General features: G+C 46.1%; 1 protein-coding gene across 1 annotated transcript in view; it reads right to left on the bottom strand.

Annotated features, from left to right (window-relative positions):
* DTNBP1 (dystrobrevin binding protein 1) overlaps positions 1 to 324 on the bottom strand; it is a 121,635-nt gene extending 121,311 nt beyond the window's left edge. The window contains exon 1 of the mRNA XM_007461269.1: positions 127 to 324. Coding sequence (XP_007461331.1) covers positions 127 to 185 — 59 coding nt within the window. The 5' untranslated portion in view covers positions 186 to 324. The remainder of the gene's footprint in view (positions 1 to 126) is intronic.
* Positions 325 to 13,169: the final 12,845 nt, after the last annotated feature.

Raw genomic sequence — 13,169 nt, 5'->3', positions numbered from 1 at the left:
GGGGTGGGAATGGGGGGAGAGGGAGGGAGAGGGACCGGACCGGGGTGCGCGGAGGCCGCGTCCCAGTGCCCCCAGCTCCTCGGCCCGGCCCCCGGGTTCCCTTTCCGTCCCCCACCGTGTACCTACCCGGAGGTGAAATCCTGCTGCACGCTCAGCAGCCGGTCGCGCAGGGTCTCCAGCATCATCGCCGGGGCCGCAGCCGCCCTCAGCCCCGCGCAGACACCGCGCCGCACCTGTCACGGCGCGCCCCGCCCTCTCGCGGCCGGCCCCGCCCCCGGCCCGCTCTCCCTTCAGCGCCGCGGCCCCTTCCGCGTTCCCGCCCCCCGCTCGCGCGCTCCCGCTCCGCCCCCGCCGCGCCCAGGCCCGCGCAGCCGCAGTGAGCCCCGCCGGGCTCGGGCTGCGGAAAAGGGGCGGTCCTTCTCTCCTAGCCGAGAAACTGAGCGGCTCGGGTGCTTTTTCTTAGCCCAAAGCCAGGCCCTCTCCTTATCCTCTTTAAAATTGAAGTGGCCACGTGAAAGAATGCTTTAAAACCAGCGCTTCTTTGAGTGCAGCGTTTGTTTTCACAGTTTGGAAGAGAGATGGATCAATTTCTTGCATAGCATTTATCTCCCCTGTAGCAAACACTTTCGTGGACACTGGTTCCAGGATCTGACTCCGCTGGCTTTGACCTTGGATGAGAAAATTAACCATTCTGAGCCTCGGTTTCTTCATTGATAAAGTGGCAAAAATCAACTGTTCCGATATCTTTACTTTCCATTCTCTTTTCAACCCACCCCATCAGGCTTTCGTGCCCTTCATACCAAAGGAGGTGGCCTTTGTCGAGTCACCAGTGACCGCCATGTTGCCGATACCATCTGTTACTTATCTGCCCTGATTTTTTTCTCGACCTCTCGGTGGTTCTCAAGCAATTCCTTAACCCATTCTCGAGACACGTTATTCTCTTTCTTTCAAGCACTCCATTCATGCACTCTCCCTTCCTGCCCACTCTTCCTCCTACTTCAGCAGCTGCTCCCAAGACCACATTTGCAGGCTCCTGCTCTTCTCCATGTATGGCCCCCTCCTAGGTTATTCTATCCATTACGATGCTGTAAATTCTATCGAGGCACCGGTGACGCCCAAATCTCCATCTTCAGCCCTGTCCTCCCTCCCCCTCCTTCAATTCATAACAGTCGCTTACTCCACCTGTATCCAACAGGCATCTCAAACCCAAAATACCAAAAATTGAAAATTTTATTGCAAACTCACTCTCGAACCTAATCCCAGTCTCTTCCATTTCAGTAAGTGGCACCACCATACACCAAGTTGCTCAAGTTAAGCCACCTGAAACTACCATTTCCTATTTTCCCCACCTGCTGAATATTAATTCATCAAGTCCAATCAACTCTATTTCTAAAGTATTGCTAGAACCTGCTCCTCTTTTCACTATAATCACCCTGGTCCAAGGCACCATCATCTTTCACCAGGAATACTGACAAGTCTCCCTGTTCTACTCTTTTGCCATGCACATGCCTGTAACTCATCCTTGATACAGCAGCCAAGAGAATTATTCAAAAGAGCAATCATATTGTGTCGCTTTCCTGCTTTAAATCCTTCTGTGCCCTTAGAAAAAAAGTCAAACTCCTTACTTGGCTTACGAAGTCCTAAAATTTGAACCCTTCCTGACACTCTATCCAAAGTAAGTACTACTCACCTATCATTCCTTGACATTTAAGCCATAGTAACCTTTGGTATGTTGTGTGTTCCCTGAAAATCCTAGATCATTTCCTTGAGGCCTGTTCACAAGCTTTTCTCCAAATTGTCCTATGGCTGGCTCCTTTGTGGCATTCAGATCTCAGCTTTAACATCATCCTCTTTGGTAGATCTTCCCTGATCATTCCAGTTACCGGCCCAATCACTTCCTGTACACTCTGTTTTTCAACTTAGTACATAACACTGTCTGATAATTTATTTAATAATTGTTTAAGAAAAAGTTGTTTATTTATTTGCTTCACATTTATTTTAAAACCAGCTCTGAGACTAGGCTGCGGTGGGCAAGGCATTCACCTCAGGTGTAAAACTTAAGGGGAAGCCAAAACCCTTAGTAATCAAGATGAATAATATTTTAATGCAATATTCAAAAAATTTTAAATTAATGAAAAATTTTGTGATGAACAAAATATCAAAATTTTAAGTTTTAAGACAGACAGGATCTGTCTTTATTTTAAAGACTGGGCCAGTGGTAAAGAATCCATCCTGCAATGCAAAGGACGCAGGTTCGATCCCTGGTCAGGGAACTAAGATCCCACATGCCAAGGGACAACTAAGCCCGCGCCACAACTACTGAGCTCGTGCGCCTCAACTAGAGAGAGAAAACCTGCACGCCACATCTAGAGAGAAGCCCAAGCGCCGCAGCGGAAGATCTCTTGTGCCACAACTAAAGACCTGCCACAGCCAAAAATTAAAAAAAAAAAAAAAGACAGGGTATGATCGGGCTGGGATTGAATGAGTCAGACGAGATGGGCTGTGTGAGGATAGGCTTTTCCTGGCAGAGCAGAAGTGACTATTCTGATTAGTGATCTAGGGCAGGGGTCCCCAACCCCCGGGCCTTGGACTGGTACCGGTCTGAGGCCTGTTAGGAACCAGGCCGCAAAGCAGGAGGTCAGCAGCGGATGAGTTGCCCCCAGTCCATGGAAAAATTGTCTTCCACGAAACTGGTCCCTGGTGCCAATAAAAGTTGGGGATCACTGATCTAGGGAATAAGGAGCCTGGCCTCATCCTTTCTTCTTTCCCTTGGGTGCAAACATCCAGTAAAGTGCAGCCATTCTACTCCATAAGGACAGGCTGCCAGGTGAGCAGGCTGCAGTGACCCAGTGCTTTCTGTGACTGGGTGGGCAAGTTTTAACCTGAGGTACAGTAATAGGAATTCTGCTTGCCCATGAACATAAGTCATGTGCCTCATCACCCTTACCAGAAATGAAAGTGATGTTTTGGGTGCTTTATGCTTTCTTATTTCTTAGTAGGTTGCGACAAGTTGGTTTAGAGGGGTGCTGTTTATTGGGTCTTTTTCCACCACCCGGAAACAGTCCCTGGTACAGAGTAAGCGATCAAATGATCAGGTCTACAGAGACAGATCCCTCACTGTCTAGTAGATGTGAAAACCACATGTACTGAGAAGTAATAAATCTTTTTCATTGTATTCAATTGAAATAAACTCCTCTGCTCATATGTTTTTAATTTACTAAGTTTCATACATTCCAGTAAAGTACCAAATCAGATCAAAAAGTGTATGCCTGTCACTAGAAAATAGATTTACTTGTGCCCAATCGTTTTTATCTTGACCATTGCATTGTTTATTAGTCTATGGCATGTTTGGCCTTCGTTTTGAGGTGTTTTATGAACATTCTTAACCCCATGTCTGATAAACCCCCAAACAGTGACAGTTTTAAAAGTGCTAATAAGAAGAGATAATTATAAGGAAACAAAAGTAAATTATAAAAATGAAAGTAAAGAGAAAGAAACTGACTACTGTTGCACATGAGTTGTTTTGTAGGAATGATTAAAGGCCAAGAGTTGAAACATGCGACACATTGTGTCAATTTAAGTAACAGTAATCAGCCAGAAACTAGGAAGACTGACTGGCAAAATGAAAAAAAAAAGTTTCGAACCAACATCAATAGTGGAGGCTACTGACCTAATCTTAATTCAGCAATTGGCTGAGAGTTGATTTGAGAACATAATATCTAAGCAGGGAGAAAGCTATGATGATAAAACATTTGGGGCAAAAGCACCAAAGCTGCTTAAGAAGCTCCCTCTGGTGGTGCTGCCCTGGAGCAGCCGCAGCAGCATCACCTGGGAGCTTGTTGCAAATGCGGAATCTCAGGCCCCACCTAGACCTACTGAATCAGAATCTGAATTTTAAGAAGATCCCCAGGTGATTCATATTCATTTAACATGTGAGAAGCACTGCTCTAGGACACTTGCTAAGGAAAGGGGTTTCCTTGTCTCAGTGGATTTTTACAGTAGATAAAGTGACGAATGAGGATTTGGTGGAATTGGAACCGAAGAAAAGATGCTATAAAAGAAGAAGCCATAGGACCCAGAAGATTTCACACCACTTTTTTGGCACAGATCTTTTAGAGTAATTGGAAAGGCACTACTGCCATTTGAGTTACAGGCATCTAACAGATTTGTAAAGGCATCTACGTGTTGTTATTAACTTATTTATAATTTAAAAAAACCAAGATTTTTGATATCTTTAAGAATTTAAAGATGCCAGAAGAAAGAAACCAATTAAAAGCTGTAAATGTTTCTTGTGAAATAATGAGTCCTTCTAAGAATAAAGTAAGCTAAATAAAGCTGGAAGGTAACATCAGTACAGCGTTTTGAAAAGGAAAACAGACGGGAACCTGAGAGGTGGAGGAGGGGAATTCCAACACGCAGAGCAAAGATGAGAGCCCAGTTGAAGAACACAGAAGAGGGTATTGGGGGAGCGGGCTGAGGTGCGGTGGGAATCAAAGTCTGAAGACAGAAGCTAACAGACCAAGAAGGCAAGCAGTATGTGGAGTGACACTCCCAGCAAAGTTGGGAAAGAATATTTTCAACATGAACCACATTGAAAGAACAGTGAGAGGCAGCTCAGCTGCATCTATTTGTTTTGAAATTTTATCACACTATAATAAAATGTAATCAGGCACCTAACCTCGTCTTTTTGCTCAGATGAAGAAAAGAAAGGTACTACACAGTGCATTAGAGGAGGAAACCTCTTTTATTTTTCGTTAATCTATGTATGGATCTATATGATCTGTGAAATAGTCATAAATAACCAAGTGACTCCATTCATTAAAATGTAGGGACCCTACATGAATAGAGGAGACCACAAATTAATGGTTTTCCCTGGAGAAAGTATATCTCAGAAATTACACCTTCTGAACCATTATAGAATAGAAATCTCTTCAAGTGGGAGAATTTAACTCAAATGGAAACTTTTTAATAAGAATTACAAAAAGATGATTGAGACAATTATTACCTATAGTTAAGTATCAGCTTAATATAGGTGTGGGGGGGGCCCTAATAATTGAAAAGGATTGAGGAGGGCAGATATAAGGTCCCAGTGCCCTCTCCGTCCGCAGGAGTTGCCCATGTCAGTGGAAACCGATACTGAGAAACTGATTCTAGGAAGAAACTAGAGAGACTCCTTTAAATGCAGGTAAGTGGATGGTTCTCAACCCTGGCTGCACTTTAGAATCACTTGGAGAGCATTAAAAAAATAGCAATACCTGGGCCCAATCTCTGGAGATTAAATCTCAGGTTTAACTGGTCTGAGGCCACATCTCCGCAGCCACACTGTTTCAAAAGTTTCCCAGCTGATTCCAATGTACAGTCGGGGCCGGGAACAACTGAGCTGAGCTTTGCAACCTGAGCTGCCTGCAGGGAAAGGAAGCAGAAACTCTGGCTAGAACAGCGACTGTGACCTCAGAGTCCACCAGCCCTGACTTCAGGATTCCAGGCTGAAGCTGGTCCCCACTCTCCCAGCTCCTTCAAACAGGCACCAGCCCCATCACTTAGTTTGTAACATTTGGTACGTGGGCCTGAGCCCCTGCAGCCTCTGCCCAAACGGCGCTGGCTGACGCCGGAGGCAGTGGTGTGAAGGGGAAGAGCGAGCGACCGATTCTGGGCACCGCACTGGGGAGGCCAGGCTCTGTAAGGATGCTACACAGCGAACGGAGGGAACCCCAGGAGCTGGCTGTGTCTTGAGACTTGGCCTGGTGGAACTGGAAGCTTCTTTTTGCCTTTCAGGAAACAACAAACGTTCAAGTGTCCTGAGCAGCTCTCAGTAGCTGTCATTTCAGGGAAAAAATATGTCCCTTGTCCCCTCTCCTCGTGACTCTTCCAGTCCCATTTATCTCTGTCTCTGACTCCCTCTGCTTTCACTCTTTTTGTCACTCTCTCTAAGCTCTGCTCTACCATACGCCGCCTGCCGCCTGGTGATTTCAGCTTAACGCCCTCTCTCTATGCCTTTTGGTTACTGCCATTGCTGCCAACTCTGCCCCTCCCTGAGTGACCAGAATGAGGCTCTAAATGCTTTCTCCGGTCCTTCATTTAACAGAAAATGCCTCACATAAGCAAAGCTCTTGCACGAGACCGCCTCATGCTATACATGTCTGCTTGTAGGCCAAGTACCAGTCCCCAGCCCAATCTATTGTGACCCAGGTTGCAGGGTCAAGCAACACGAAACATGGGCAAGAACTGCTTTTGGCCTTTTTTTTCCCCTAGAAGGGGATTATGAGGGGCTGTTTCTTAGACCTATGCAAGGGGGAAATAAGCCTCTAATAGCTAAATTAGAGAAAAAGAACCCAGTGTACCTGGTAATGTGTTTGCTTATGTTGCTTCAATTCGAGGTTTATGTATAATAAGTGGTAGGTTTCCAAACATTGCCTTTATGATGTGCTGAGAATCTCGACAAGGGGAGGGGGAGAAAGAAAGTAGTTCTCATGTACAAAAACACTGGCTTCCTCTGCTTTAACTAGTGTATTGTCTCTGTGTATACACAGAAATGCAAGCGAACAGATGTATTTGTTGTCTTAATAAACCACTGTATATACCAATGAAAAGCTCGTGGCATACGATGAATGGTTTGTTTCCTCCATTATTGGAATTCTGTTCCTGAAGTGAGTCTAACTGCTGTGCTTAACGCCATCCTAATTAGCCACCACTCATTACCTGGTGGTACCCAGCCAGGGAACACGGCATCGAGAGAGAATGAGCTCATCGATGGAAGACTTTTTGTGAAACCTCAACTTTTTAAAATAGTGGAAATGTCACAGGAGGAAAAGTACCCCAAACAGGAGCCCCATTCTTCCTCTTCTGGAGGCTACAGTGAAGAGGAAACACTGGGCTCTTAGGCTGACAGTAAGATCGGTCTGGGGGATCCAGGAGTGCCATCCATCTACCGATTCCCCACTGCTTCCTAACGTGCCCCCCTCAGTCCTGCAAGGCTGAGTCCTCGTGGTTTTCTGCAACATTATCTACTCAACAAGAGCGACTGCTGAGGCCCTGCCTATGCCTGGCGCTCTACCAGATGCCCGGCACATACTAACGTACTGACTTTATCTTACTGTAATGACAATGATGGCTATTACCTACTGAGAGCTCACTTAGGCAGGATTCTAAGCACTTTACACATATTATTTTGCCCATTTTGCAGATGAGGAAATGAAGGACAATAAGGCACCTACAAACCCGTGAAGAGTTTCTAGTCTAGGTGAGGCGATTAGTGTTTTACCTGTGGTGATGACAGCCCAGACGAAGGGTGTCTCACCTTGACTTTGCTTTGGAAGAAAGAGTCATGAAAGGGGGCCTGGTGTTGAGCGCCCCTGAGAAATTTAAATCCAGGTACATCAGCACGAACTCCTGGAAGGTGCATGTGATTGGTTGGTGAAGCTTGGCATCTGGCCCAGCCTTCCCCGGGCAGCTCCTGGCAAATGGCGCCTGGTTACAAGGCGGTTACAGCCCCCCCGTCAGGGGGCTGAGCCCAGCTGGCCCGGTTGTGCGGGTTACCTGTGACACTTCCTCACAGACGCAAGACCCTAGAGGGAGGGAACAGAGAAGACAGAGAGCCCACTGGTGTTAGGACCAGAGCAGGGGAGGGGTGGACCCTGCCCATGCCAGGCACCCTGGCCCTCTGCCCTCTGGAAGGGAGTGGGAGAGGGTTACACAGCCCCTGCCTGGGATCCCACTGTAGAGACTCAGGGTCACAGAGAAGGAGACTCCCCTAAATGGGAACAAAAGGCTTCCCAGGGTAAATGTGAATCAGAGACCTGGGAGGGTGGGAGTTGAGCCCCAACTCTGGGGGTGAAGGAGGAGAGAAGGAAGGCCCAGGCTGGGGAATCTGTCCTCCCTATTGGCCAAACCGACATACCCTGCTTCTGCCGTTAGTCACAGACAGTGGGTCACCCCAGGTCATTACCAGCTTCACTTCCTCAAACTCACAGAACTAAGGCACTGCCCGTCTGACTGCAGGAGGACAGCCAGCATTCTGAGTCCCCTCCATGGCACGGGAATCTGAGCAGGGCACACAGATCCCACCAGTGTTCACTGGTATAAACAGCCTTCCCAAAGCCCCATCTAACTTTTACCTGTTTCACACTCTCTGAGAAAGGATTTTCAGGAGGAGCTGGGCATGCTTCACAAGGGTCTGTATCATTTTACCCGGGTTCAAATGGTGGAGACAGAATGTCATCTTGGAGCAGGTCTTCTAGAAGAATCATTTGCATGGCCTTTTATGTAGACCAATGCAAACAGGCATCACTTGTTCCAGAGGAAGGGTGTAATACGTTTTGGTAGATAGATCTTAAAGGCTGTGGTGAGGAGGTTCACAAATTTGCATAAAGTCTATGGTGCCTCTGAAAGAGCAGATATAGTAGAGCCCCTACTCCTTCCCTTTCAAAGTCATCCAACATTATAAAACATCTCAGGTGGGGCAGGGTATCTCACTGAGGTCAGATGACAGAAAGACTTCAGACTAGAGACAGCCCAGGGGAAATCATCTTGGTGGAAAGGGAATGGGGGAGGTTGGGGAAGAGAGGTTTGTGCTGGTCACCTGGGCCCATGGCCCAGCCTGAATTCTATCCAAAAAGGGCTACTTTGGGCACAGTGGAGATTTTGTGTGTGTGTGTGGGAGCCCAGATGCCTTTAGCAAGGAACAACCAACACCTAGTAAGTAGCGGTTATCCTCTAGCCTCATGGGGGTGAAGCTGAATTTTGACTCCAGCCAAGATAAAGCAAATCTGGCTCCTTGGACTAAGATGATCTCTGAGTTTTGGGATTTATTACGAGGGGAGGGTCCCTACGGAGAGAAGAAGAACCATTCAAGTGATATATGAGCTGGAGGCTGACTTGAATAATAATTTTACCCCAAGCCGGTGAAGCGGAATATCCTGGCGTCTTGGAGGGGTAGCGAGTCAGAAATGCGTTGCTGTCCCCACCCCTTGTTTGTGCTCCTGTGGGGTACAGTCTGGGAAACGTGGGTCACACTATTTTCTCTTTTTGAAGTGCCTTGTCTACCCTTGGGGGACCATAAACCATCCTGTCTTCATCTTTTAATACAGAGCATTGTCACTAAGTGTTTGCAATACCTTATTGCATCTTCACAATTGCAGCCCTAAATCAAATCAGATCTGGGAGCTTGTCCTACAGGCCAAATGGGATTCAGCCAAGGATCAGATCCAGCCTGTAAACTGGACCTCTTTTTTTCTCTTCACTGTCATTTCTTTATGTTCTACTTACATTTTACCCAAACCTGACGATGTGTTTTGAGTGGGGAGAGAGTTTCCATTAATCCCTTATTTCACCATCACTAAATTTAACCTCCAATGTAAAGTCTCAAGTTCTTTGCCCTAAAAATAGCTCGGGGCTGAAATGAGAGCAGAGGCGAGGATCAGTGTCAGCTGTGGTGTCATCAGAAACCCACTGATGTTAAAGGCCAATAAAGTCCCCTTGTCCTACCCTGGCTTGGCCTTTGCATCCACCCTGTGGGGGGCAGGATCCGGACACATCACCACTCTTCCCAATCAGAATTTACACACATTAGTGAACACTAGAGAGCACAGTCTCAGTGGGGCACTACTCACCCTCTCAAATGTTTTGCAAAACTGGCCAATTTTCCCTTGGAATTTTGACCTTATACAAATTTTTTTGAAAAAGAAAACAAATATTAATGATAGGCTTCCTGTCAATAAACTCAGTACAATGTGCCTTATCAACTTTTAGTAAAAATGTTAAACTACAATGGTTTATGCTAAATATATCCTGTTGAAATGAAACCTTAAGTTCCAGCAATCAAAATAACATGTCAGTCTTTTGTTCATTTTTCACAAAACTGAAATTTCCAGCATTCTTAAACTACACACACACACATGCGCACACACACACACACACACACACACACACGCATCATTTAAAGAAACTGAGAAATGAGGGAGTTGCAGTAGAATTCCCTGCACTGGCATTCAGTAGGCCTTCTAATGTAGATTTAATGTATTTGGGGGGAACACAATTCAGTCCATAACACCAGGAAAAGACTGGGGATCCCTGCCACAGAAAAAAAGAGATCTAGAACATATACTTGACTTCTATATTTCCATGGACTTAAGGAAGGTAAAAAGTTGTCTCAATGGAATAATTACATGTACACACACACATAGAATAGGTCATCTTCAAACATTTTTCACATATACCATAGTAATTTTGATAGTAATAGTAATGCTACACAATAGTAATAGTAATGCTATCCAATTCCTTGCATTTTTTTTGATATTTATTTAATTAATTCATTCATTTATTTGGTTGTGCCAGGTCTTAGTTGTGGCCGGCAGGCTCGTTAGTTGCAGCTCACCATCCCCTTAGTTGTGGCATGCATGTGGGATCTAGTTCCCTGACCAGGGATCGAACCCAGGCCCCCTGCATTGGGAGTGCGGAGTCTTAACCACTGTGTCACCAGGGAAGTCCCCAATTCCTTGTATTTTTAAGACTGTCACCTAAAAGGTTTTATCATAAGTTTTAAGTTATTGCAAAAGATTAAATGTCAAGGGGGAGCCTGGATTTTGTTTTTAAACTTACTACCCACTGATATTTTAGTTCTATGTCCTCTATTTTGCCCAGCAGTAAAATTAAGTAATTCATTTCTAGATGGTACATTAAAGGCACAGCTCTTGGTCATGACTTTAGTCTAAGTGTTCATTTGACACATAGATGACTCTGGAGAACTCTACTATTAGTTGCCAATTTGTCAACAGTCAACAGCAAACAACCTAACTCATCTACTGTTCTCCTGATCTGAGTCACTGTTATGCCAGACAGTGACCCCATGGCACCTTGTTCTCTCAGCCTGGAGGCTGGCATTCGGGAAGCCACAATGCTTCTTCTCAGCAGTAGTGTTTTGGAGTTCTGAGCTAGGACGACGTGTAGAGATGAACTGATACTACTGCTGCTGCACCTTGGGTGCACACATGCCAGCTGCCAACAACAGCTCTTCATGTCTATTTTAGAAATCTACAGTGTTTGCCAATACAAAAACCTGAGGTACAGAAAGATGAATGTCATAAATTGGAACTTCTAAAATTCTCACTCTGCAAAACTGGAGTAATTTTTGGCTGAATTTCCAAGAGCCACGTCAATGTTCTGACTGTTCTTAGTGGACCTCATTATTAGTCATGTGGATGATTTAAGGTCAAAATATATCAGGCTGTATTCTCACCTTTTATAGTTTTTAAAAATTGATAGAGCAATAAGATAAATCAACTGAAGGGGACATACAGTTTCAATTTTTTACATTATAAAGTTGTCATAGGTGTGGCTTTCTTGAAACTTTCATCACACACACACACACACACACACACACAAATCCAGTCCAGCTTAAAAGCTCCATCCTTGGCTCCTTCCCTCCTGAGGTTCAGGCCTGGCCTAGGCTCACTGGACCCTCCACAGAGAGGAAGATGGACAGACAGATAAGGACTGGTCTGTGCTTTCACTTTTCTTCCTCCTCCCCCTTCTGCTTTTAGGTTCTCCTTGGTCAGGCAGGGAGCAGGCGGATGAACTACAGGAAAGGGGAAGGATGTTCTATTTAACAGGGCACGGATATAACCCTCCCCAGAGGCCCTGAGGTCCCCCTCCCACCCCCTGCCCCCGGCAGTGCCCTGACCTGGGCAGTCCGACTCCTCTCTTTCCCACCTAGCCTCTGGTTACCCGGCAGAAAGCCCTCTGATGGGAACCCCTCAGAGGAGCTCCCCACATCTCTCATGGCCCCGCAGGAGACTGTAAGGTACCCTTGAGTTTATTAAGCCCTTGTTTATCTGTACTCCACAGAGGCAGGGTATTTGAGCCAGTTAGTTAATCAGCCAGACTAAATAAAGACTCCAGGCAGACATGATAAAAGCCACTGTGCGTTATTAAGGGCTTAACCAAATTACATTCGCTAGAGATGAATGTTCACTTGATGACGGAACTCCCCCGGCCAGATCACTCAGAATAAATCCCACCAACAAAATCACAGAGTATAAACGATGCGTTATAGACACGACGCCGCAGCTGAAAAAGCCACGCCCTTAAGGTTTATGTCAGTGCTTAGAAACCCAAGGTGGATCTTCCCCCTAACCACAAAGTTACAGATGGTGGTTTGGTCCATAGGCCTTTTCTACGGAAGCTGGTTTAACCCCTAAGGTGGCCGAATGACAATCAGAGCCTGAGTTCTGGGTCTGGAGCGGGGAACCACGGCCTCTGTGTTCAGGAGGGGAAAGAGCACTCTTCCCCTTTCCTGGGTCCAAGGCCAGTCCTAACGGCCCTCCTCCACCTTGGAGCTCCCCTTCTCCTGGCATCTGAACTTCCACTTGCCCTGAGCCCTTGCACCTGACCTGGGTCAGCCTGACTCATCTAGTGCACCCAGGTCCCCAACCTCCTCCTCCACCACTTTACTCAAACCCTCCCCGAGATGAACAAGAAAGCAAACAGAATTAATTCGTTCAAACTAACATTTGATTTTCTAGTGCTCCTTCCTTTCTGTGAGTGTTTAGGCCTTTGGAAAAGGATGCTCTGTGTTTGGGATCTCACCTGGCTGCAGGAGTCTGGAGGATCAAACAGGGTACAAGATAATAATAGATTTATTATTCTCAAATGTTGTCTCAGACTGTAATTATCCCTCTTTCTCAACTGCCTTTTAGCCTCTTGGGGCAGAACAAGCCACTTCTGGCAGCACAGCAGCACACTACTGCCCACCTCCACACCCTGCCCTCCATCCACCTGCCTGATTATTCTAAGGCAAGACCCCTCATTTTGCTACTGGTATTATTGTTCTTGTGTGTCAGTACTGACTTTTATAGTAGATACGTGTTGTCTTGGGGCAAAAACACTCATATGGAAGGACCACCTCTCTCCCATTGGATATATCCAAATGGGATATATTTAAATGGTGGTCATCCTTTTTCTGGCCAACGGCTGGGCAAACTACCCCTGCGAGGATAATTGCTGTCATTCTCCTTGAACTTAGTGATGAAAAGACTAAAAATGGTTGGACTGATTCATCCTTTCTAGGGAAGATGTCCAGACAAGACCGTTTAGTAATCCCTGCTACTGAGGCCTTCTGGAGGTGCCTGGGGCTGTCTGTTCTGAATCTGCCCTACATCCTGCTGACAGAATCC

Source organism: Lipotes vexillifer, unplaced genomic scaffold (assembly GCF_000442215.2).
Source record: "Lipotes vexillifer unplaced genomic scaffold, Lipotes_vexillifer_v1.1 scaffold863, whole genome shotgun sequence".
NCBI lineage: Eukaryota > Metazoa > Chordata > Mammalia > Artiodactyla > Lipotidae > Lipotes > Lipotes vexillifer.
This window is presented reverse-complemented; position numbering and strand designations above follow the sequence as displayed.